The sequence below is a fragment of the Dendrobates tinctorius genome, unplaced genomic scaffold (genome assembly GCF_039654945.1).
Source record: "Dendrobates tinctorius isolate UK_male_01 unplaced genomic scaffold, ASM3965494v1 ptg000003l, whole genome shotgun sequence".
NCBI classification, from domain to species: Eukaryota; Metazoa; Chordata; class Amphibia; order Anura; family Dendrobatidae; genus Dendrobates; species Dendrobates tinctorius.
The window spans coordinates 91661184-91688348 of NW_027361671.1; the positions used below are offsets into that span (position 1 = coordinate 91661184).

At 44.9% G+C, this 27165-nt stretch overlaps 1 protein-coding gene across 3 annotated transcripts in view; it reads left to right on the forward strand.

Annotated features, from left to right (window-relative positions):
* VSIG10 (V-set and immunoglobulin domain containing 10) overlaps positions 1-26820 on the forward strand; it is a 49380-nt gene extending 22560 nt beyond the window's left edge. For all 3 annotated transcript variants that reach the window (XM_073559635.1, XM_073559655.1, XM_073559645.1), the window contains 5 exons: positions 3984-4277; positions 9726-9836; positions 12892-12904; positions 13258-13430; positions 23884-26820. In XM_073559635.1, coding sequence (XP_073415736.1) covers positions 3984-4277; positions 9726-9836; positions 12892-12904; positions 13258-13430; positions 23884-23954 — 662 coding nt within the window. In that variant the 3' untranslated portion in view covers positions 23955-26820. The remainder of the gene's footprint in view (positions 1-3983; positions 4278-9725; positions 9837-12891; positions 12905-13257; positions 13431-23883) is intronic.
* The last annotated feature ends 345 nt before the right edge of the window (positions 26821-27165 follow it).

The window sequence follows — 27165 nt, forward strand, 5'->3', positions numbered from 1 at the left end:
ATGCTGCCCTCGCAGCATCTTATTCACCAGTGGTTCTCAGCCTGGATGTTAGGGACTATTCTCAGAAAACTCTATGCTTTGGGGCCCCATGTCTGCGCCAGTCAAGTACCCTTTGGCCAGTAGAGACCTCAACAACCCCTTAACTTTAAATTGACCACAGCAAATTCTACCAAAACAGCCTTGTTAGATTTTAGACCTTATTGTGTGATCCATGTGAAGGGTCGTGGGCTGTTATGAATGAAAACAAGCTATTGTGCTAGAACCAGTGGGAGATGGAGAATGTATGTGAGTCATGTATTGCAGTCGAGCCAGAAAATACTTAGAATTTTTCGTGTGAACTTCCTGATTGGGACTACCCGCATCAGTCGTCAATGAAAGGAATTTTTTTAGAAAATCGTAACACATAATTTAGCAAACACTAGTGCCCAAAATCATATGGTAACCCTTTATCCTTCAGAACAGTTTAGGTTATAGAGATTTCTCTGTGTGTATGAGAACAGTACCTTTAATAAGATTACTGGCATGTTATCAGTTGTCTATATGGAGACTATTGACAGCAATTAACATTACGCCGCAGGGTATTATCTGTGTTTAGTGCTCAATTAAAAATTCTATTACGAGTCAGGTGAGGTTTTAGTCTGTCCACTGCACTAATTTGATAAGGCTAAATGGGTTTTTGCTATATAAAACTGTTTTATAGACCTTCGCCTACCCAAAACCGCCGGAGTTTCAGACGATACTCCGAGAAAAGGGATGGATTGTCTAAACTATGTTGTAAGTTCCTCTGTATGGAAAAGCTTTTTACAAATCCAGAAATATATTTCTTATCCATTCAGTTAGGCAAGGGTATACGTGAAATCTGGGGTGAGATGGGCACAGTCCTAATTGTTCTATCCGCTTTGAAACCCAGCGGTGCCCCTGTACAGGACAGCCCCCCGCTAAGAAACCACATTGTTTGCAGACAACAGGGTGGGGGAATTGGCCGAAGATTTATGAAAATGACACACAGCCCTTATCGGGGACAAAACGGAGCACTATATTAAATTTTGATCTTTGCTATAAGACGCCATTTCTCCTGTGTACACTACTGAGGTGATGAGTCGTCAATGCAAGGGTATTCGTACTGTATGTTCTTCTTTTCGGTCAACACTGGTTTATATGTGGTTGAATGCTGGATGAGGTTTGAGTATATGTAATTTCTACCTCACTCATATAGCTCTGGCAAAACTTAAGAGACCAGCACATCAAAACCCTGTCATGGGCAGCCCATTCTCCAGGCCTGAACCCTATTGAGAACCTCTGGAATGTAATTAAGAGGATGATGCATAGTCACAAGCCATCAAACATAGAAGAACTACTTACCGTATTTTTCGCTTTATAAGACGCTCCGGATTATAAGACGCACCCCAAATTTTGAGGAGAAAAATAGGAAAAAAACTTTATTTTTAATAAAATGGTGGTGCATCTTATTATCCATGCGTCTTATTGCTTTCCAGGGGTGGTGATGGAGGAGGCCGGAGTGGAACATTGCTGCTGGGATGAGGGGGTGTTTTGATGTGCCGCTGCCGGTGTCTGTTACTGCCGCCGCCCTCTGTCCCCTGATGCTTGCCACCACCGCCACGCTCTGTCCCCCGGTGCCTGCTTGCCACCACCGCCGCACTCTGTCCCCCAGTGCTTGCCACCACCGCCACGCTGTCCCCCGGTGCCTGCTTGCCACCACCGCCGCGCTCTCCCCCGGTTCTTACCGCCACCACCGCGCTCTGTCCCCCGGTTCTTACCGCCACGCTCCTATCCCCCGGTGTTTGCCGCCATCGCCGCGCTCTGTCCCGTTCTGAGGGTACTTGCCGCGGCACTCTGTGCCCTGATGCTGCCGCTTCGCTGTCCGCCACCGCCGCGCTCCTGTCCCCCGGTGGTTTCTTCCGCCCCACCGCCGCCGCCGCGCTCTGTCCCGTTCAGCGTGGGGGGTCTCTGTCGCTCCATGCCTGCTTTCTTCCTGGAAAATGGCCGCCGCGCATGCGCAGACGGACATCTCGGCACTGAAATCTCGGGAGATGAGATTTCAGCGCTGAAATCTCATCTCCCGAGATTTCAGTGCCGAGATGTCCGTCTGCGCATGCGCGGCGGCCATTTTCCAGGAAGAAAGCAGGCATGGAGCGACAGAGACCCCCCACGCTGAACGGGACAGAGCGCGGCGGCGGCGGTGGGGAGGAAGAAACCACCGGGGGACAGGAGCGCGGCGGTGGCGGACAGCGCAGCGGCAGCATCAGGGCACAGAGTGCCGCGGCAAGTACCCTCAGTGGCAGCGCAAATGTATATCCTCTTTGTAAGACGCACCCCCTTTTTCCCCTCAATTTTGGGGGAAAAAAAGTGCGTCTTACAAAGCGGAAAATACAGTACATGTTTGCGCCAGGAGCAGTGTGAAAGACTGGTGGCAAGCATGCCAAGACGCATGAAAGCTGTGATTAAAAATCATGGTTATTCCGCAAAATATTGATTTCTGAACTCTTCCTGAGTTAAAACATTAGTATTGTTGTTTCTAAATGGTTATGAACTTGTTTTCTTACCATTATTTGAGGTCTGAAAGCAATGGTTCTTTTATTTAATTCTGACCATTTCTCATTTTTAGAAAAAGAAAATACAAAAATTAGTGCTTGGAAATTCTGAGACCTGTTGTCAGCAGTTTATAGACTAAAAGAACAATTTACATTTTACTCAAAAATATACCTATATACAGAAAAATCAGACAAACTGAAAATTTTGCAGTGGTCTCTTATTTTTTGCCAGAGCTGTACAAACTGGTTGAAAACGAATCTGTTACCAGATTTCACAATTTAAACTGCATCAATTGTTAGAGAGATTTGAGACCGGATGAAACATGTGTACTTCTTTGAAAATCTATGCCAGAATGGCGCCATAATCCTCAGATAATGTGGACTTGTAAAAAAAAAAAAAAATGCTTATTGAAGCTCTCTAAAGGGATTGTAGAGCCATTTTTACATTAATTTTTGAAGTAAGTACTCCAGCCTCATCAGATCTAAGGGCTCCATCTAATTTATACACTTTTTATATTGCAAGTTGGTGTCAGACTCTCTTTAATGCAAAAATAAATTCCTATATTTGCATCTGATATGATTGTAAAAAGCCAGTTGGTTGCAGATGGCCAAAAAATACTGAGTTACCTGACGTTTGTCAGTGTTCAGACACGTAGGTGGCTTGTGGTAGAAGTGATAGCACCATTTCATAATAGCCATAATTAGTAATTTGTATATGGGCTGTAAATTAAATAAAGTTAGGGTGCCCGATAAGCAGAAGCGCAGAAAGTTACTATTAAGTAAAGTATTAGTTTTCTGATGAGTTTGGAGGTGTCATTTACATGGTAAAGTTTTAAATTACACCTCCAAACTCCTCAGAAAACTAATGCTATGTTTAATAGCATACTAGTATTATATGTGTATATGTTGTAGGGATTCGCACACAGCAGTAGGTAGCCTACACACAGCAGTAGATGGCGTTCACACAGGTAGTGCAGTCAGGTCCAAACATGCAGTTTTATTGCTTTCATAAAACTTCAGGGGATTCAAAACAAAACAGCTTCTTCTGGGCACAAAAATAGCAAATAAACAGTTCATGCACCAGCAGTTAATGACTACTAGAGCGGGCTCACCCCTTCAGGATTCAGTCCTTCTTTAACTGCAGTCTAAACAATGCCAGAGTCTCTCCCAGACAACCGTTCAGTTTCCATACCAAGGTTAGTGTGCTTCACATTAGCTGGGTACTCACCAGCTCCAACACCTCTCAGGCTCGGGAAAACTGTCCACCATTAAAAGGTCTATTTTCCTCTCTAACATCAGACTGCTCAGTTCCCCAACTGACTGACCAGTGAACATTCAGCCTAACCCTCTAGACATAGCTAGGCAGGTACATCTTATTAAGACCTATGATTTTACTTTTTTATTTTCATTGTATTGCATATTTTTCTTCAGGATATCCTATGCCCCAGACTGAGGCACTAAGAACCTGCTTTAAAGGAGAAAATGTAACCCTATCATGTACTGCTTTGGAGGCTACCCCCCCAGCTGTTATAACCTGGCTGCGTAATCTGAGCACCCCAAATGTGCTTATCAAGCCAGGGCCAAGATACCATATCACAGAGAGCGGCTTGATCTCCTACCTCACTATTGTCAACTGCTCCAAGGAGGAAGATGAGGGATCCTATATATGCATGACAGAGAATGGAGTTGCCACTAAAGATATCTATATATATCTTGATATAACCAGTAAGTAGAAGAAAATAACATTATTATATCCTGATGTTAAAATGTTTCTGCTGCAATTGTTGGTCATGCATCTGCTGTCTAGCTGACTTATATGTGACCTTCTATCTCTATAAAGGAAAGTCTGCAAGGAAAGTATGGTGGGTTCAACTGTTGCAAAAAAAGACAATTGTTAAAAAAAAAAAAAAAAAAAAAAAAAAAAGGGATATGCAAATTGCAGTGAAATTTCTATTAAGGCTGTTACATTTAAGGGGTGTTTTAGACAAAATGATTACATGAAGGAGTGATAAATGTTACATCGGGAGGGGTCTGCGCATTGGGATATCCAAGCTTTACAGGGGGATCCTGGTGGCCAGCTGTCAACATTCTCACATTAGTTGTATGTTGGATCATACTAATTCGGAGCAGCAATAAGGTATATGCACTGTTGTACATTGCGGGAGTGATCGGAACTATAGAAATGTTTAACTCCTGCTCCGATCACAGGGACATATTTAAAACAAAGGGTTTGGAGTAGAGATGGGCGGACCCGAACAGTAAAGTTCATCATCCGCACTGAACACCTACTGTTCAGGCACGGACACAGTACCCGGACTTCACCAGGAATTCTGTGTTGCTGTTTGGGTTCGGCCCCCCGAACACCGGGTGTTTGTCCCGCTTAGTGACAGGCAGTAACTTCGATGACATCACCTCTAGTAACTGACACTGCTCCCACAGCATCTCATTCACAAGTGGTTCTCAGCCGGATGGTTGCATCTTGGCACCGTTCAGGTTGAAAACTATTTCTACCCCAGACATTGATTACAGCGTGGGACAGAACGACAGACAGCTGAAGGGATATTGTTGTTTTTTTTATTTTTGTTTTCCTATAGGAGACGAGGGATTCAGTAGAATTAGGCGTTAGGTTAGTATAACTGTGTTGGTTTGTGTCTTGGGCTTGATGTCGCCTGACAATACAAAGGTGGCATCAACCACACAAATATGAACCCCACTTGCCACCACTACAGGGTAAGGGAGAAGGGCTGGGCAGAGCGCCATAATTGGCTTATCTACTAGAAGTGCTTTTTCTGGGCAGCTGGGGGTGGGGATGGGCAATATCCATGGCCCCCTTACCAGCCTGACAATACCAGCCCTCCAGTTTTCTGCTTTAGCAAGTCTGGTTGTCCAAAATAGAGGGGACCCCATGCATTTTATTTATTTAAATAATTTAAAAACACAGCCTGGTGACACCTCTATTCTTGATAGCCAGCCTTGCTGAGGGTTGTAGCCCCCAGTTGAGTTTTGCCTGGCTGGCTATCAAAAATACAGGGGAACCCATGCTGAGTGTTTTTTTGTCTTTTTTCTAATTACTAATTAAAGTGCAGGTGCCGGATGATGAATACTCTCATTAGCCACTACTGCTGTCACTGTTTGCGGCAGCATGCGTCTGCTGATGGAAATAGTAGTCCCATCAGCCAACGCCAGTGACTGGAGGTAAACGTTATACTTCCGATCACAGCTGTGCTAGCTCATTCTGTCTTTCGACAGCTTGGGAATCGCGGGTGTCTGACTGACAGTGGTGATTTTACCGCCAATCAGAAGCGGTGTTTGCCACGCTGTCATGTACATGACAGCGTGGCAAACACTGGATTTTCAGGCCCCCTATTTAAGTACAACATCCAACAAGGCAAGAGAAGTAAAGCCATAAAATAGCCTTTATTATTATGAAATGTCAAAAATATTAAAACAATTTAAAAGGAGATACATGTCCAATAAACACTTACAAGGTAAATATGTAAATATACTGCCATGTGACACACAGGCACTATAAAGGAGCATAACACATATATACAAGTACAGAGCAGTATAACAGTACAATACCCATGCAGAAATTAGTAACTTGCTCTGTAATATAGTAGTGCTTTATGAATACTCTGCACATATGGCCAGAAAAAATATTTGTATGTATATAATACTACTTGAACTGTCACTAGAATTATCAAAACAGATATACATTGTGCAGAAATACAGAAGTCCCTGACGTGCGTTTCGCTCTAGCTTCGTCTTCGTCGTCTTTCTCTACCTCCCTGAGACGAAGCTAGAGTGAAACGTGCGTCGGGGACTCACACTTTACAAGGTTGTATGTTTCTTTTATGTACTCTGCAATTTATTGCTAGTGGTCATGGCCATCACAGGTCTGTAGGTGGAGGAAACTAGGAAGGGTCACTGACTCCATTATCAGATGTGGCATGCTATACCTTAGTTGCATAACTTGGTTACTTTTCCCCATATTACACTAGTTTACATACATCATACCAGACCTGTGTATGAATCTTTGCACTTTCATTGGATATTTTACTTGGGGCATTGGCTCAATTTGTGTAGGGGACTTATGCTACATGAGGCTGTATGTCTCTTAGTAATATGCACTTTACTGTCTATTATAGATTATATATGTGCATTCTCTCTTTATGGGCACTGGCTCTATGTAGGGGATATACTGTATATCTTATAGGGCTGTATGTATTTCACTTATATGCACTTTACATTGTATTACCATCGGCCACTCCTGCTTCTTGCCTACTGGCTATTATAATCAGCTAGGGTCATTGTTGACTACACTATATGCTTTCCTACCTGGGTCGTATGAGTCACACTTTAGTTATACTATATTGGTTTACATATACCATACCAGCCTGGCGTAGGAACTTCTGTATTTCTGCACAATATATATCTGTTCTGATAATTCTAGTGACACAGTTCATGTAGTATTACAGTGCCTACAAGTAGTATTCAACCCCCTGCAGATTTAGCAGGTTTACACATTCGGAATTAACTTGGCATTGTGACATTTGGACTGTAGATCAGCCTGGAAGTGTGAAATGCACTGCAGCAAAAAAGAATGTTATTTCTTTGTTTAATTTTTTTTTAAATTGTGAAAAGTTTATTCAGAGGGTCATTTATTATTCAACCCCTCAAACCACCAGAATTCTGTTTGGTTCCCCTAAAGTATTAAGAAGTATTTCAGGCACAAAGAACAATGAGCTTCACATGTTTGGATTAATTATCTCTTTTTCCAGCCTTTTTTGACTATTTAAGACCCTCCCCAAACTTGTGAACAGCACTCATACATGGTCAACATGGGAAAGACAAAGGAGCATTCCAAGGCCATCAGAGTCAAGATCGTGGAGGGTCACAAGGCTGGCAAGGGGTACAAAACCCTTTCCAAGGAGTTGGGCCTACCTGTCTCCACTGTTGGGAGCATCATCCGGAAGTGGAAGGCTTATGGAACTACTGTTAGCCTTCCACGGCCTGGACAGCCTTTGAAAGTTTCCTCCCGTGCCGAGGCCAGGCTTGTCCGAAGAGTCAAGGCTAACCCAAGGACAACAAGGAAGGAGCTCCGGGAAGATCTCATGGCAGTGGGGACATTGGTTTCAGTCAATACCATAAGTAACGTACTCCACCGCAATGGTCTCCGTTCCAGACGAGCCCGTAAGGTACCTTTACTTTCAAAGCGTCATGTCAAGGCTCGTCTACAGTTTGCTCATGATCACTTGGACGACTCTGAGACAGACTGGTTCAAGGTTCTCTGGTCTGATGAGACCAAGATCAAGATCTTTGGTGCCAACCACACACGTGACGTTTGGAGACTGGATGGCACTGCATACGACCCCAAGGATACCATCCCTACAGTCAAGCATGGTGGTGGCAGCATCATGCTGTGGGGCTGTTTCTCAGCTAAGGGGCCTGGCCATCTGGTCCGCATCCATGGGAAGATGGATAGCACGGCCTACCTGGAGATTTTGGCCAAGAACCTCCGCTCCTCCATCAAGGATCTTAAGATGGGTCGTCATTTCATCTTCCAACAAGACAACGACCCAAAGCACACAGCCAAGAAAACCAAGGCCTGGTTCAAGAGGCAAAAAATTAAGGTGTTGGAGTGGCCTAGTCAGTCTCCTGACCTTAACCCAATTGAAAACTTGTGGAAGGAGCTCAAGATTAAAGTCCACATGAGACACCCAAAGAACCTAGATAACTTGGAGAAGATCTGCATGGAGGAGTGGGCCAAGATAACTCCAGAGACCTGTGCCGGCCTGATCAGGTCTTATAGAAGACGATTATTAGCTGTAATTGCAAACAAGGGTTATTCCACAAAATATTAAACCTAGAGGTTGAATAATAATTGACCCACACTTGTATGTTTAAAATTTATTAAAATTTAACTGAGCAACATAACTTTTTGGTTTGTAAGATTTATGCATCTGTTAATAAATCCTGCTCTTGTGTGAAGTTTGAAGGCTCTAACTTATTTGCATCTTATCAAACCTGCTAAATCTGCAGGGGGTTGAATACTACTTGTAGGCACTGTATATACATACAAATATTTTTTTCTGCCCATATGTGCAGAGTATTCATAAGGCACTACTATATTACAGAGCAGGTTACTAATTTCTGCATGGGTATTGTACTGTTATACTGCCCTGCACTTGTATATATGTCTTAGGCCTCTTTCACACCTCCGTTTTTTTTTTGGTCAGTTGCAAGCCGTGAAAAATGCAAAAGACTGATCCGTTTCTGTTGTGACACCAACGTATGCCACCGGACCGTTGTTTTGACGGATCTGCTGAAGTCGGAAATTTAAAGGAACCGCAGGGGAGAGAGAGAGAGAGACAGACAGATCTTCCGGGCATGCTCAGTGTAAAAAAGCCGATCCGTGCAGACAAAAAAAAGTTTCATTGTCCGTCCACTCAAGTCAGCGGATCCGTCAAAAAACGGATCCAACGGATGACCATCTGTAAAAATCCGCCGCTAATGCAAGTCAATGGGGGGAAAAAAACGGATTCGTAAAAAAAATGGCGGATCCGTTTTTGACTGATGGAAACAAACGGAAATGTGAAACAGGCCCTTATGCTCCTTTATAGTGCCTGTGTGTCACATGGCAGTATATTTACATATTTACCTTGTGTTTATTGGACATGTATCTCCTTTTAAATTGTTCTTATATTTTTGTCATTTCATAATAAAGGCTATTTATTTTATGGCTTTACTTCTCTTGCCTTGTTGGATGTTGTAGTTTATAGGCATGCCATTGAACTTAGGCCCAACTATTTGGATATATACCCCCATTTAAGTGAATGGTGTTCGGGTCCAGGTACTGTTCTGGTACCCGAACTTTTTGTAACTGTTCGGCCGAACCCAAACATCTAGGTGTCTGCCCATGTCTAGTCTGGAGTTCTTTTCCAAATGTCACGTTCCTTGATGTTCCATTGGCTACACTGAAGAAACATGATATTGACGCCGTTAATATTAAATGGCATATCCATTTAACTTTTCAATAGTACATTTGGTGAAAATACCCAAACTGCTACGGCACTGTATGTAAGGAAGAAAGAAATGTAGTGAAGTAGATGTCTACGGTTGTCCTTTTGACCACCTTTTATTTTATTTTTGTTTTTTATATTTATTTTTCAGCACCCCATAACATTATTGGATTAGTATCTGCTATCCTGATCCTTTTGCTGATAGTGATCGCCATTATTATAGGAACTGTATTGTACTGTGATCCTCAGTTCTATATGAAAGGTATGTCTTATCACTTTTATCTGCAATGTTTACACTGTGTTCCAAATTATTATGCAAAAAATATTTCCTTATATTTTCTCTAAATTACCTATATGAATTGCAGTCATTGTTATTTTCCAGTCATCTACTATTCTAGTATAATTGCAATGTTTTTGAACAAACTGCCTATGAAAACAGTATATCTTTAAAAATAAGAAACACTCAAAATGCATGTTCCAAATTATTATGCACAGCAGAGTTTTATTTTGAACAAAAAAATGGTCAATTGTGAAATTATAAGCATTATCAGCTTATTACGAAATGAAATCAAACAGTTTTCAAGTCAAAACTTTATTCTAGGTGATGTTACATTTGCACATAGGACCCCTTGTTTGAAAGAAGCTTCTGAACTCTCTCGTCCATTGAATTTGTCAGTTTTTGGATGGTTTGTGCTTCAATTGGTTTGCATGTGCACAGAATACCCTCCCAGAGCTGTTGCTTAGATGTGAACTGCCTCCCGCCATCTTAGACACTCCTTTTGATGATGCTCCAGAAGTTCTCAATGGGGTTGAGGTCAGGGGAAGATGGTGGCCACACCATAAGTTTGTCCTTTTTTATGCCCATAGCAGCCAGAGATGCAGATGTGTTATTTGCAGCATGAGACGGTGCATTATCATGCATGGAAATGATCTTGCTGCGGAAAGCACGGTTCTTCCTCTTGAACCATGGCAGGAAGTGCTGTTTTAGAAACTCCACATAGATTATGGAGTTCATCTTTACCCCTTTAGGGATCCTAAAGGGGCCGACAATCTCTCTCCCCGTGATTCCAGCCCAAAACATTACTCCACCTCCTCCTTGTTGGCGCCTTAGCCGTGTTTTCATGGGGTGTCCATCAACCAGCCATCCTCCACTCCATCCATCTGGACTATCGAGCGTTGCACGGCACTCATCGGTGAACAAAACAGCTTGGAAGTCAGTCTTCATGTATCGTTTGGCCCACTGGAGCCGTTTCTGCTTGTGTGCAGTGGATAGAGGTGGTCGACAGGATGGCTTACGCACAGCTGCAAACCTCTGAAGGACCCTGCATCTTGTTGTTCGGGGGACGTTGGAGGCACCAGCAGCTTCAAAAACTTGTCTGCTGCTATGACAAGGCATTTTTGCAGCTGCTCTTTTAACCTGACGCAATTGCCTGTTGGAAAGAGTCCTCAATTTTTCCTTTTCAGCACGCACACGTGTGTGCTGGGAATCAGCTACATACTTCTTTATTGTGCGATGATCACAATGAAGTGTCTTGGCAATGTTGATTGTAGTCATGCCTTGAGCTAAATACTCCACAATTTGTTGCTTCTCAGTAGCCGAAACAGCCTTTTTCTTTCTCATTTTGGCAAAAAATGTAGGCTGCTTAATAATGTGGAACAGCCTTCTTAAGTAGTCTTGCCTTTATTTGGACACACCTGCCAAACTAATTTGCACAGGTATCTGCAATTGCTTTCAGTGATATAAAGAGCCCTGACACACATCACCATCAATGAGTTTAAATGACAAACAAAAAAATTCTAACCTTATCACTCCTAAACTCTTTTTGCATAATAATTTGGAACACAGTTTAGTGTTGCACAGTATGTTACAAAATCTTATATCAAAAGTCCAACTATGGTGCAATAGCCACCTCCAAACAATCATGATTCACCATATCCACTGTACATGTAACAGGGAAAAGAAACTATTAAAAATTATATTTTTTTAAACATAGATTAAAAATATAGCTAAAACAAGAATACAATGTTTCGCTTGTTGAATAATAGTTCACATATATTAAATTGTCTAGTGCTTCATCTGCAAAACTTTGAGGCCACATGTACACATACAGTATTTGGTGAGTTTTTTTACCCCAGTGTTTGTAAGCCAAAACCAGGAGTGGGTGAAAAATGCAGAAGTGGTGACATGTTTCTATTATGCTTTTCGTCTGACCGTTCCACTCCTGGTTTTGGCTTACAAATACTGGGATAAAAAACTCACCAAATACTCAATGTGTGCATATGGCCTAACAAGCTAAAACATAGTAACCGATCAGTGCAGGAGGACCAATATAAAGTGCAAAGTGCTTTGTGATAAACAGCTGCCCATAACTTCAAAAACCATCTTACTCACATATGTATATGTCCTCAGCTACCCCGACAGTGCCGTTTTTGCCGGATTGGCTTCCTCTATAGGGGGCTTTCAAGGGAATCTTTTTTGTAGGGAATTATTAACATGAAAAACTTTATTCAGCCTATCCTTTCTTTAATTGTTGATGAATACACTGGATGTGTTTAAAAAAAACAAAAAAAAAAACTAACTAAGCTAACAATACTGTTGAAAAAAAGTTTTTATTTTCTGGATGATGAAAATACAATCTTACATAGGCTCATCTGAACCCCTCCTTAAAGGGATCTGTCAGTAGGATAAACCATTCTAAGCCGTCTATATGGGCACGTAGGTCATAGGAAGCAGAATAAAATATCTGTGATCCGATATCTTATCCACAGAAATCCACCTTTTTCTTATATAAATGAGCTGTTAAAGACTATGGACAGCACACATATCTGTGTAAGAATCTGCCTCCAGAGCTTATTTTTAATAAAAGGAAGAGTTACCAGCGTGAGACATGTAACGAACACAGAACAGTAGATCTGAACTTTGTCACATTACAAACACATTTGCTGCAGCTCTCACAGCTCTGCTGTATTACAGCACTATGACCTGTGAGTTTGAAGCTGAGAGGATCCTGCAGATGTCAGTTATAATTACCCACAGCTTGGCTGAAAGCGGCCGTTACACATCACACTGGTAGAAATTAAATGAAAGCATGAAAAACTGTAATCCAGTGGCATTAGAAAGTCCAAATTCAGAAATTCAGTAAGCCGAGCTTTAATTACAATGCCCCAAAATACACTTTTTACATATAAGACTGGCATTTAGGGTCATTGTTATAGTTACACTGCCTAGATAATATCTTTGTGCAATATCTGAATTTTTTACTCCTTTATTAATACTTACTTTTTAACTTTTTTTTTCATTTTCTGGATTATTACAGCCATCGCCTTACGGTGAGTAGTTCTCCTTGTTTTTTCTATGCATCATTCTGTGAATACAAAACATTTACCTTATTCTGGTATTTAGCCTTCATAAAGGCTCCATTCAATAGTCAGTACCAATTTAAAAGAAAAAGGCATAGGCAGGTCCTGTTTGCAGTGTGGTTGCCTAACTGTATGTGCGTATCATTATAGATTGAAATTAGTTCCTATGTCTTTTTTTTTTTTTTTTTGGGGTGTGTTAAATCATTTTTATATACTTGCATATTGAAGACACCTTGTACCATACTCTTTTAGAATGATTAGACCTGCTTAGATCTACTAAAATAAATCTTGCTTTTCTAATACGGCTTTGTATTTTGTTGCAGAAAGCGAGAATCTGAGGTTTTGGTTCTTGTAGAATCAGAAGAGGAGGAAGAGATGCAAGAAGTTGGTGATTCAGTTGCAAACACTCAATCCACTATTGCTGAAATTAGTAGTCCTGCCGCTGTAAATGGAAATGTCTATAAACACGAAGTTTTGTTCCACAGTCCACCTGACAGTACGTACTGTTATGTAGACTACATCTTGTAGAGTATTGCAATTGCAATTGTATTGACCGGGTTACAGAGCCGCAGACTTCATCCTGTTGCTTTAGGATGTCAGAGTTCCACTAGGAACAATGGGCTAAGAAAGATTCTTTAATATCTCCGAATTGACCTTCTACTACCAGGTCCCCACAGGTCCCCGGATGTTAAGGACTCGTGGATGATTGTCTTGGTCGGAGGTTAAGTTGTATTGCTTGTATTCGTCTACTTTCAATTATTATGTTAACCTGGATTTCGTTGTGAGTCTTAAAGAATTAGAAAAAAGATTGTTCAATATAAATATAGGATTACAGTATATACTCGTGTATAAGCCGAGATTTTCAGCCCATTTTTTGGGCTGAAAGTCCCCCTCTCTGCTTATACACGAGTCATATACGCCAGGGGGTCGGCAGGGGAGGGGGGCAGGGGTGTCAGATCATATTGACCCCTTTGATACGTCTCTGCAGCCCCCCTGCTTGTCCCACGGTCTCCTTTCCTTCAGCAGTCACGTGGTACCGCTCATTAAAGTCTTGAATATGTGCATATTTATGACTTTAATGAGCGGTATCACGTGACCGCTGAAGGAAGGAAGGGAGACCGTGGGAGAAGCAGGGCTGTAGGGATGCGCCAGGAGGGGGTAAGTATATTAGATATTCACCTGTCGCCAGTCCATCGCTGCTCGCCGCTGTCTGCTGCGTCCTGTCAGTGACATTCAGGCAGAAGAGGGCGCGATGATGTGGTTAGTGCGCGCCGCGCCCTCTGCTGCCTGAACGTCACTGACAGAGGATGCTGCAGACAGCGGCGAGCAGCGATGGACCGGGGACAGGTGAATATCTCAGGTGCCGAGTCCTGAGCCAGCGGTGACACCGGCACCTTGCCCCCCAGCGACGGAGAGGTATGTCATTTTTTTTTTATTAGCAGTAGCATATGGGGCATAATCTATGGGGGCAGCCAGCATATGGGGGCATAATATATGGAGCATCTTATGGGGGCATCATATAGGGGCATAATATATGGAGCATCTTATGGGAGCAGCATATGGGGGAATAATATATGGAGCATGTTATGGGGGCAGCATATGGGGAATAATATATGTAGCATCTTATGGGGGCAGCATATGGGGCATAATATATGGAGCATCTTATGGGGGCAGCATATGGGGGAATAATATATGGAGCATCTTATAGGGGCAGCATATGGGGCATAATCTATGGAGCATTTTATGGAGCAGAATATGAGGCATATTATTCTATGGAGCAGCTTATGGGGCCCATCATAAACTTTATGGAGCATTATATGGGGCATATTTTGTATGGAACATCTTATGGGGCAATCATGAATTGTATGGAGCATTATATGGGGCACCTGATTCAATATGGATATTCAAAAACATTTAACCTACTGATGTCTCAATTAATTTTACTTTTACTGGTATCTATTTTTATTTTTGAAATTTACCAGTAGCTGCTGCATTTTCCACCCTCGGCTTATACTTGAGTCAATAAGTTTTCCCAGTTTTTGTGGCAAAATTACAGGGGTCGGCTTATACTCGAGTATATACGGGTATGTACCGTATTTTTTGGACTATAAGACGCACTGGACCATATGATGCACCTAGGTTTTAGAGGAGGAAATTCGGGGGGAAAAAAAATTGAAGCACAAAATGCGGTCAATTCTGTAATTAATATCCCCTATTCTGGTATATATGGCCACTCATCCCCATCCTGATACACATGGCCCCCTCATCCCTATCCTGATATGCATGTGCCCTTCATCCCTATGCTGGTATGCATGGATCCCTCATCCCTATGCTAGTGCTGGTATGCATGGATTCCTCATCCCTATCCTGATGTGCATGGCCCCCTCATCCCTATCCTGGTGTGCGTGGCCCCCTCATCCCTATCCTGGTGTGCATGGCCCCCTCATCCCTATCCTGGTGTGCATGGCCCCCTCATCCCTATCCTGGTGTGCATGGCCCCCTCATCCCTATCCTGGCAGGAATGATCGCCCCCATCCCTATCCTGGTATGATTGGCACCCATCCCGGTCCTGGTATGCATGGCTCCATCCTTATAATTGGTCCCAGCCCCAATTCTGGTATGCATGGCCCCATCAGAAAACATTAAAAACAAAGAAAATGACCTTCCCTGCACTCCCTCGCAGCATCTTGTTCCAGTGCCCGCAGCTGCTTTATTCTTGTAAGCAGCTCATGGCAGGGACGTCATGCGCTGTTCACAAGCAGAACAAAGCTGCCGGAATACTCACTGCTCTGCACGCCGGCGGTCACGTGTGCCGATACTTAAGAGAAATGAATATTCACCTCTCTGGGCGTGGAGAGATGTGAATATTCATTTCTCAAGTAGCGGCACACATGACCGCCAGTAGCAGCAGGAAGTCGGTGGCTGACACTGCGCGCTACTGAAGAGCCATGAATAAGTATTCCGGCAGCTGTGCTCTGCTTGTGAGCAGCGCATGATGTCCCTGCCATGCGCTGCTTACAAGCATTAAGCAGCTGCTGGCATCGGAGAAGGACGCTTTTTTTTTTGTATGTTTTCTGATGGGCCCATGCATGCCAGGATGGGTGTGGGGGCCAATTATACCAAGGTACTATTATTAAAGAGAAATGAATATTCATTGCCCTCCATGCTCATAGGTGTGGAATGCAGTGAATATTCATTTCTCTTTAGCAGTGGGCACAGGAGTTAGCTGCAGTGTCGGCTCCAGCCTCTTGTGACCCGCAGCTCTGCCGATGCTGCTCCCCCACTCGTCACCAGAGCCGGTACATCCGGGCTATAAGAAGTGTGCCCCCCACTTTCCACCACATTCTTGGAGGAAAATAGTGCGGCTTATAGTCCGAAAAATGCAGTACTTACTACTGTATATTAGGTGATAAACTCAACTGGTATCAAGAAGCTAAAAAAAAAAAGGGGGGTAACATTGTGCTATAAGAACCACACTGTACAAATTTGGCAAAGTAAGTCAGTGAGTGAATAAATGAGTAGACAGATAAAACATATAAATAGCTGTGTAATAGTTGAGAACCGTTCAGTGTAAAGTGATGTTGGCTATAGTAGAATACTCAAGTGTAGATGTAATTACTGGTGTGTGTGGTCACCAGTGTAAACAGAAAAAATGGTTCACTACAAAAAAGACGTCCTCTGATAGATGACACTAGGTAATCCTAACCCTGGATGCCGTGCCAATAGCTGGAATATCTGTTATCCTGTGCAGTATAGCCCGATTATGATTGTCCACAGTAAGAGTGATAGATAATGAACTTCGGTCCTGATGCAGATCACCATGTGGTGGATGCGAGTATGAAATGTACTGTGTGCGGAGAGGCAGGCAATTTTGATATCCTAGTCTTCAGTGTAGGTAATGTACTCGAGGCGCTTCGGCCCCTAGCATCCCTGGTAACCACCAAGAATTGTGGCCCAGCGTGTGACGTAACATTGGCTGCTACGGTGTCCTGTATAGGGCAGAAAGTCCTACTGTTTCAAGGACTCGCAGTTCCTCTTCATCACAGTCTGCTACAAAAGCAAATCCTGAAATGACATACAAATATATAAATGTAGACTGTGAGCCCTCGCGAGCAGGGTCCTCTCTCCTTCTGTACTCGTGTGTCCCTTGTCTTACACATGTTTATTATACTTGTCTATATTTCCCCTTTTCACATGTAAAGCGCCATGGAATAAATGGCGCTATATAAATGCATAATAATAATGAATGCATTGAACGCGAACCTCCACGGGGTCTAAAAATTCCTCATGTATGTCGCCCTACTTTCTCGTTCGCCTTATTGGGGGACAGAGAGACCATGGGTGTATGCTGCTGCCACTAGGAGGCTGACACTATGCACAAAAAAAGGTTAGCTCCTCCTCCGCAGTGTACACCCCACCAACCGGCAGGAAGTTCCTCAGTTTAGCTTAGTGTCAGTAGGAGGTGGACACGGGTCTTTCATTAGACCCATATCTACCTCAATGTGCGTCGTTCCTTTTCAGGTTCCAGGAGGGATACAGTGTGAAGAGTCACAACTGTACTCCCACAAAGAGGCTATGAGTACGGCGTGTACTGCCACCCCGTATCCTCTTAGTTCTCCGGGCGGACCACAGGCTGAGCACAGGTGTCGTGCCAGCGAAAACAGATGGTCCTTGCCCCCCGCCTCCCACCCACTCGCCCACCAGAGCCTGTCGGTTGGACGAGGCGCGAATATGTAGAAGATGAGCAGACAGCGTGGGATACAGAAGGTACCTTTATTGGAGCACCGGAACATAAAGCCACAAGATGACCCGGGAGCGGCGCCAAAGTAGCGCCGCAGATTCTCGCACTGCTCGCGCCGTCCGACGGTCGTCGCATCCCTTTTTGGCCCCGGCGGCGGTGCGGGCCTTCTTCACCCCACCACCGGTATTCTTGTGAGGGTTGCGTCTGGGAGCAGGGCTATGGCGGCGTCTCCTTTAGGGGCGGACGCGGCTGCGTCGCAATTCTTCCGCGCCGCCCTGTGCTGACAGGCGGCCGCCGTTTCAAATTTAGTCCCCGGCTTCAGTTTGGGCCTTCGCGCCCGTCGCGGCCACGCCCCCCGTTCATTATCATAGGCCGGCTGCGCTCCCGCCCGTTCCTAAGCCCTCCCACTGCCTCTCTAGTCTTGTGGCTGGGAAGGGGGAGGAGGCGGTTCTTCCCTCTGGTGCAGGCGGCTAGTTCCGCCTTTCTTCTTACACAGAGACCGCGTTTTTTGATTCCTCACATCAGGCTGCCGCCATCTTTGCAGCCTGACAGCCGGAGACTACAGCAGATGCCATCTTTCGGGGACACCGGACCGTGAGTAGTTCTGCAACTGCAGACTGACACCCTACCCTGCCTTGCTGTCCCCCAACCCTCCAGCACTTCCGCAGGTTTTTTTCGCATGCTCCTCTTGCAATCGGAAATTCCCCTCTGCCGGGACTGCAGCAATCCCGTTCAGCAGGATGCCGTCCAGGAGCCATCTACTGCGCCACGTGAAATCTAACCCCCCATTCCTGGCTGGGCCTCGTCCCTTTCACAATCTGTGGCAGACGTCGCCAGGGTGTCTCAGTCCCTAGTTGGCCGTTCTTGATAAGTTGCCCCTGGACACTTCTGCAGGGTCCAGCAGGTCGCAAGACGTTCCATCTGAGCCAGCTAGCAGATGCCGCGAAAGGCCCAGGCAGGATCCACGGCTGGAATCCTCTCCTGGTCTCTCATCGGCACCTAGTCCTTCCCAGCAGTCGCCCTCCCGTGCCTCCTCACCCGAGTCAGGTGAAGCGTTCTCGGATATGTCCTCTGAAGGGATTTTAGAGCTGGATTCTGACCAGGACGCGGACATGAAGGTTACGGTACAGAACCTCATTGCTGCGATTAACCACACCTTCGAAATATCTGACTCCCCTGCGAAATCCTCAGATCAGGAGGTTTCGTTCAGACGGGCACAAACACCATCCAGGGTATTCGCCTTTCACTCTGAGTTTAGCAAGATCCTTGTCCTTGCCAGGGAAAGAGAAAATCCGTCCAGGCGATTTCAAAGAGGGAAGCGTCTCGGCGTGCTGTATCCGTTGGCTAAAGAGCTCTCTGACAACTGGTCTGCTTCCCTGTCGGTGGACGCACCCGTGTCCAGACTTTCTAATAACACGGTTCTCCCGCTTTCAGGTGTAGCGTCACTAAAGGATTCTAATGATAGAATTATAGAATCCTTGGCAAAGTCAGCATTCGCGGCGGCTGCAGGGGCGCTATGTCCAGTCTTTGCCTCATCTTGGGTGGCAAAGGCCATAGCCACTTGGGCAGAGGATCTCCGTAAGGGCATCCTAGATAAGGCCCAACCAGAGCAATTGACCGATCTGGCCAACCAGATTTCCCATGCAGGGGATTATCTGCTTTCTGCTTCCTTGGATGCCGCGTCTCGCGCTGTTCAGGCGTCAAGCAACGTTGTGGCAATCCGACGTACAATTTTGCTCAAGGCTTGGCAGGCGGACTTGTCTTCTAAAAAGTCTCTTACCAATCTGCCTTTTCATGGAGTGCGTCTCTTTGGGTCCCAGCTGGACCAGATTATTAAGGACGCCACTGGAGGTACGAGTTCTCTCCTCCCTCAGTCCAAACCTCGCAGACCCCCGCCAAGGCGTCAGTTTCGGCCCTTTCGGGCTTACCGCCGCTTCAATACGGCAGAGAACTTCTCTAACCAACAAAGAACACAGGTACGCCAAGATAGAAAGACGGTGTCCTTCAGACCCACTCCCTCCTGGCAATCTCCTCCCAGGGCAGACCCTCCAGGTCCAGATCTGGACGGTCCACGTCAGCATGACTGTCAACGAACTCCCGAGGGTCCCTCCCAATTGGGAGGTCGACTCCGTTTCTTCAGGGATACCTGGCTGGCCCCAGTAGAGGAAGCTTGGGTCAGGGAGCTTGTATCTTCAGGGTACAAGATAGAGTTCATTTCTCGTCCACGGGATCGCTTCTTCGAGTCCCGTCCTCCAAAAGATCCAGCCTTAGTTCCAGGGTTCTTGCATCCATCGCCTCTCTCCTCAGTTCCGGGGTGATTGTGCCCGTTCCCGAATCAGAACGTTTCACGGGGTTTTCTTCAAACCTGTTCGTGGTGCCGAACAAAGGCGGGGACAGTTCGCCCCATCTTGGACCTCAAATTACTCACAGGAGAGCCTGACTGCGTCATTTCCGAATGGAGTTTCTTCGGTTAATCGCTTCCATGGAGACGCAGGAGTTCATGTGTTCAATAGACATTCAAGATGCCTATCTACATGTTCCCATATTCTCCGGGCATCAGAAATTCCTGCGATTCGCCAGGAACATTATCAATTTTGTGCACTGCCGTTCGGTCTTGCCACCGCACCCAGAGCATTTACAGAGATCATGGCGGCGTTGATGGCCTGGTGGAGAATCAGAGGTCTCGTTCTTTTTCCGTACCTCGACGACATTCTGATCAAAGCTCCATCCTTTCGTCAAGCTCGCCAAAGTCTTACCTGGCCAATTTCGGGTGGCTCATCAACGAAAAGTCGTCCTGTCTTGTCCCGACACAACGTCTTGTGTTTCTAGGTCTATTTTTTTCGACACTCATCGATCGAGGGTTTTTCTCCCTCAAGAGAAAATTGGCTCCCTGCAACGGGATGTACGATCGCGGCAGCTCATGAGACTTCCATCTCTCTGGACGACCATCAAAGTCCTGGGAAAGATGGTGGCGGCAACAGAGGCGGTCCCCTTTGCCCAATTTCACTCCAGACCTCTCCAACTCGCCATCCTATCCCGGTGGAACAGGTCTGTCCTTTCCCTGGATCGCCCATTTCGTCTTTCAAACCATGTCAAGCAGTCCCTCAATTGGTGGCTGACGTCTCCTCTCATCTCCCTAGGACGGTCATTCCTCCCCTTTCACTGGCAGATTGTGACAACGGATGCCACCCTCCTCGGCTGGGGGGGCAGTGTTCCGCAATCACACTGTTCAGGGTCGTTGGTCAACTCAGGAGTCAGCCCTGCCATTCAACGTCCTCGAGATACAAGCGATTTATCTGTCTCTCGTTCACTGGGAGAGACTTCTCAGGGGACTGCCTATCCGGATTCAGACAAACAATGCCATGGTGGTGGCATATGTCACACGCCAGGGAGGGACGCGGAGTGTCTCAGCCCTGGCAGAAATGTCCAAGATTCTTCATTGGGCGGAGGCTTCAGTCCCGGCAATATCCGCGGTACACATTCCCGGCGTGGACAATTGGGCCGCCGATTTCTCAGCCGCGAGGATCTCGCGGCGGGAGAGTGGTCCCTACATCCGGAAGTATTTCTTCAACTTGCCGTCGTGGGGAACCCCGGACGTAGATCTGCTAGCTTCTCGCCTCAACAGAAAAGTTCCACAGTTTGTATCCAGGGCTCGAGATCCTCTCGCGGTGGGCGCCGACGCTCTGGCCATTCCTTGGTCACAGTTCGAGCTCCCCTACCGGTTTCCTCCCCTGCCTCTTCTTCCCAGGCGGCTGAAGAAAATCAAGGCGGAAGGAATTTCAGTCCTCCTCTTCGTCCCGAATTGGCCCAGTAGGGATTGGTTCGCGGACATCGCCAACCTTCTCGCGGACGCCCTCTGGAAGCTTCCAGACTGAGCAGATCTGCTGTCTCAAGGTCCGATTTGCCACCCCAATTCTCGGCCGCTCAATTTAACGGCGTGGCTGTTGAGGCCGAGGTTTTGCAACGATCAGGATTTTCCGATCGAGTTATTCATACCATGATCCGAGCCAGGAAGCCATCTTCTTCCAAGATTTATTGCCGTTCTTGGAAGAACTATTTCACTTGGTGCGAGATCAATGACATTCCGCCCATGTGTTTTTTCGCTCCCTTCTGTCCTGGCGTTCCTTCAAGCGGTGCTGGATGCGGGTCTTGCCCTCAGCCCTTTAAAGGGTCAAGTGTCGGCGCTGTCCATTTTATTTCGGAAGACGTTGGCTCCCGTCCTCAGGTTAAAACCTTCCGCCAAGGTGTGGCTCACATGGTTCCTCCGTACCGAGCGCCCGTAGATCCATGGGATCTTAATCTGGTTCTCGAGGTTCTGCAAGGTCCTTCCTTTAAACCTCTCTGGGATGTTTCCCTTTCTCTCCTTTCGTGGAAAGTAGCCTTTCTGGCAGCCATCACCTCCATCCGGCGCGCGTCGGAATTGGCGGCCCTCTCTTGCCGCTCTCTTGGTACTCTACCAGGACAAGGTAGTTCTGCGGCCTCCGCCCTCTTTCCTTCCTAAGATTGTGTCCACTTTCCACCTGAATGAGGACATTGTTCTCCCGTCCTTTTGTCCGGGTCCAGCTCACCCTCGGGAGCGGTCCTTGAACAAGCTGGACTTGGTCAGGGTGATGAATGTCTACCTAACTAGGATGACTTCTTGCGGAAGACAGATTCTTTCTTCATCATTCCAGATGGGGCGCGGAAAGGTCACCCGGCCTCCAAAGCTACTATTGCTCGCTGGATCAGATCGGCAATTTTGGAGGCCTACCGGGTCAAACAACGAGTGGTCCCTCCGGGAATTAGAACGCACTCTACCCGGGCAGTGGGTGCCTCCTAGGTGGCACGTCACAGAGCTTCCGCGCTGCAGCTTTCGAAGCTGCAACCTGGTCATCGGTTCACACGTTTGTAAAATTCTACAAGGTCCATACCTACGCTTCGGCAGATGCCAGCCTAGGTAGAAGGATCCTGCAGGCTGCGGTAGTGAGTCCGCTGGCCTGATGGAAGTTTGTTTTTCCCACCCCAGGGACTGCTTTGGGACGTCCCATGGTCTCTGTGTCCCCCAATAAGGCGAACGAGAAAACAGGATTTTTGGGTTGCTTACCGTAAAATCTGTTTCTCGGAGCCTTCATTGGGGGACACAGCACCCTCCCATGTTCTACAACTCTTGTTATTATGTTGGTTGGTTTGAGTTGTCTGTTCTGTTTTCAATCTATTCTGGTACTTCTACTGCTTTCTCACTAACTGAGGAACTTCCTGCCGGTCGGTGGGGTGTACACTGCGGAGGAGGAGCTAACCTTTTTTTGTGCATAGTGTCAGCCTCCTAGTGGCAGCAGCATACACCCATGGTCTCTGTGTCCCCCAATGAAGGCTCCGAGAAACAGATTTTATGGTAAGCAACCCAAAAATCCTGTTTTTTCCCTCCATTTGCTTCCTCTGCTCAGATTGGTTTTCTGTTCCATGGCCACCACCTTGGTGTAATCCTCCACTGCTTTTCCTATCCCACAGCGCCAGGAAGGGACTGGATTAGACTTACCACTGCACTCTGTTATGTCAAGGTGGTGGCCATGTTGGAGATGCAGTTGGAACAGAATGCCAGTCTGCACAGAGGTGGCAGTGGGAAGCAAACAGCGGGCACCAGGGTAGGGTCACTACACGTGAAAAAATGTATAGTCACTTTTCAGTGCCATTTGGAGGATTGCTTTAATAAATGTATCTTTTACAGAAATGAAAAATCTGCCCACACAGGGGACAACTATATACAATTTTTAATTTCTGCAAATCCTGACGGGATTTCGAGAAAGAAAACACAAGCTTGTATGCGTAACAAGGGGGAAGCCAGTTGGTCTGAAGGAAAAAAAAAAAAAAATCATCATTCGTGATGATATTGAAGAAGTTATCCCATAAACACAGGTGCATCATGATCGGGGGTCGGACTGCAGGGCCCCCACTGATCAAAAGAATAGGGGTCCTGTGTCCCTTTTTGAGTAGATTGGTAATGAACAAGTATGACCAGCGCCACATTCACATATATTGATTTATGGAAGCGTTAGTTCTATACAGCCAAAGGAGTGGTGGTCACATGCTCCGTTGCTCTATTCACACAGGGGATATGGGACACCTATACTAGTAATTGTTACCTGTGGGATGAACCTTCTGCTCTCAACCACACTGTATAGTTGTACACATGTACATTGTTCTTATCAAGTCATTTTTTTTTTTGTTATAGATCTCAATTCTGACTTGCTGGATGAGCTCCCGGAAGAGACAAATGGTGAAAATTTAGTGGAAGGCCTTTAGCGGTCATGATGTGATCACTACCTTACTCGCTCTGACTTCAGGGAGTGCACAACCCATTGCAAAGACTCTTACCGATAAGCAACATCTAGGGAATCCAGAGTGACAGCAATTTACACTCAATTTATCGATTTCTCTGCTCTTTTATACTTTTTGTTCATGATGCACCATGTTATTTCCTCCTAGGGAGGACCAGTTGCTGTGAATGCAGGTGCCTAATGTCTTGAAAGCACAATCATTGGACCATTAATACGATGTAATGTGTCTGTCTTGTGTGGGAAAAAAATGACTAGCATAGTTCTTTAAAGGGAACCCATCAGCACGTTGGTACGTATGGAAGTAGTAATACGACTGTACGAGCACTTTTCACGCAATAATACCTTTTTTGTAGCTATCCAATGAGCCAGTCTTGAGAAATCTAGAGTCGATGCCACATACAAACCAGGCTGGAAGTGCACTGAGGGTGTGTCAGCGTACTTAGAAGCAGCAGCCCAGGTGCACCGACACGCGCCAGTGCACTTTCAGCCTGATTTGCATGTAGCTTTGACTCTAGATTCTCATGACTGGATCATAGGATCTCTACAAGAAAATGTATCGATATTATTGGGAGACAAGTGCTGATGATGTTTACTTTAGGATGGAATGAGAATGCTCATTTGTACATATTGGTGTGTCTTGTTTCTTACAAAAAAAAACTACTTAAGTGTTTACTAACCTTCAAGAACCTATGTTATTTTTTTCAATGGGGGTTGTCTGTGATAGGTGTATGTACAATATGTATTGTTATACACTTCATGTGGAAGATCTTAAGCAATACCACAGCAAAATACATCCTGTCAATGAATGTGGGTGATTAAAGGGGGTTTTTGTTTGTTTGGTTTTGAATAGTAAAAAGTGAAATCTGTTATTTCCTCTAGAAATGGAAAGCTCTTGCCAATGAGATTCCTTCAGTGTAGGCTGTAGAAACCATTTGAGTTAGCCAGCCAAAATCCCTAGGGACCTAAATTGGCCAGCCAATTCAGTAGCAATAATGTCACTGGGAACCTAGATGGATGCTTTTGTTGAGATCAATGTATGAGCGTTTCTTTTCTCCTGTTTGAACTAGATCGACGGTTTTTTTTTTTTGTTTTTTTTTATCCATACTAACAATGACACTATAGTATGTAACAGGGTTCTTTCTGGCACCACTGTGGCAGCAGGCATAAAAACAGCCCCCCCAAAATTATCTAAAACATACACAAGACAAGGCTAAGGGCTTGTCTACGTTTTCATTAGTAGCACAAATGTGTTACAGATCTGATTTTTATGTCCAAGCATTAAAGGTTCTCCTCCTTCTTGTTGGTGCAGTCTTCCTCATAGACTGCACAGTTCCTGTTCTCACTATGCCAGTTGATGCAGGCTCATCTAACCAGTCTCCTCCAATTAAAAAACACCGTGCAATGAAAGCTGATTTTTCAATTGGAGGAGGCTGATGGACATTTCTGGTCAAGAGACCCTCCATCAACTGGCATAGTGAGAACGCGAACTGTGCAGTCTGCGAGAAAGGATGCACTAACCAGAAGGAGGAGAACCTGTAATACTTTGCATGTGCTATAAAGTCATGTCCCCAACACAATTGTTAAAGGGAACCGGTTACCAGGTTTTTTGGTTTTTATACCCAAACTAATGTCATGCATGTAAGGTACTCTTTGCTGTACAGCTCTAATTATTTCTGAAGCACTGGGATACAATATTTTACATGCTTACTTCATGACCTGGCTTACATTGTTGTAAATATGTGTCAACTTTACATTTTGTACTCCAGTTTCGACCATGCCTTCATTATGGAAACGTTTTCTAAAGGTTAAGTTGAGAATGGGATATCTAGCACTTGCACTAAATTTACACATACCTGTGCACTTATAATATAGCAATAAATCGGCACCATCAAAAGCATTGAATATGAATTCTCACCCGTAGGAGAACTATATGGATGTTTTACAAATGGGATCCATAGTCATCAGCTGATTCTCATCATGCCCCAAACCATTGTTGAAATAAAGCAATCACTTTAAGGCCTCATTCAAACGTCCGTTTTTCTTAAGTATGAGGAAAAAGGACCAATTATTTTTATGAGAATTTAATCAGAGTGTGGTCCAAGGGTCATTGGTTTTTCTTTTAAATGAAGAAAAAAAAATAAAAGTTTCTCTACCTTCTCATTTGTGACACTCCATGAAAATCGGTCCACAGTGGGATTTCACCTGGGTGCAGTCTGATTTTTCGTAGATTTGCGTTGCCAATTTTGATCAGACCCTCAGATCAATATGATTTTCCACATACCGCTTGTTCCATGAAAAATCCCGAACATGTGAGTGGCCCCACCGACTATCACAGGCAGTGCTCTTTGTGAAATCCATGGAGGGCTCTGGTATGAGAACATCGGACGTCTGGATGAGGCCTGAAATTGGGGAGTTACTAGGTGTTTGGTCATAAGTCAGACTCCAGGAGATAAGTTACTGAAGGCCGAGTCCTTCCTCTCCTGACACCTGGTCTACAGACTTATTTTTTGTATGTGATCTTGCATGGGCACCATTGTTCCTTGCATGGGGCTGCTGGGGATAGCTTGTATTCTTGGTACAAACCCCTTTTACTGCAATGACAGCTCATAAAACTGAAAACCATAGTGTGGATAATGTTCTTCTATAATTTGCAAGCCAAGTTCAATGCAACATAAAATATTATGCAACTATTCTTCATTTACTTGCCTAAACATAACATTCAGTGCCTTTTCCAAGTAATACTTGCAGTAATACAATTTATATTTTCTTTCTACTTATATTGTCAGTAGATTGCCGCACAGATGAATTTTGCCCCTGATTTTTTTTTTTTTCTCTTTCGTTATAAATGGGTATAACAGTCCGTCCTCTGTGTTGGATATATGGATTTGGCCTGTGGAGAACAAGTTCCAGTTTGCAGAGGGCACATGAGATTTGTGTATTTATTCATCATTGTCGGTGTACGCAATGTCATTTTTATTGCCTTTTTTTTTTTTTGTCATTTTCTGTGGCTATTTTTTTTTTTTTTTTAATTTGATTTAATAAAATTTCTTTTAAATAATGAAGCAGATTGATTTATTCACTATCATAATTCGTGTGAGCTATTTAGAAAGCTTTATGTATTCTGTAGTGTATTGCATTATGTGTCCGAAGCCTTATTTAGGATGGAAGCTAAAATA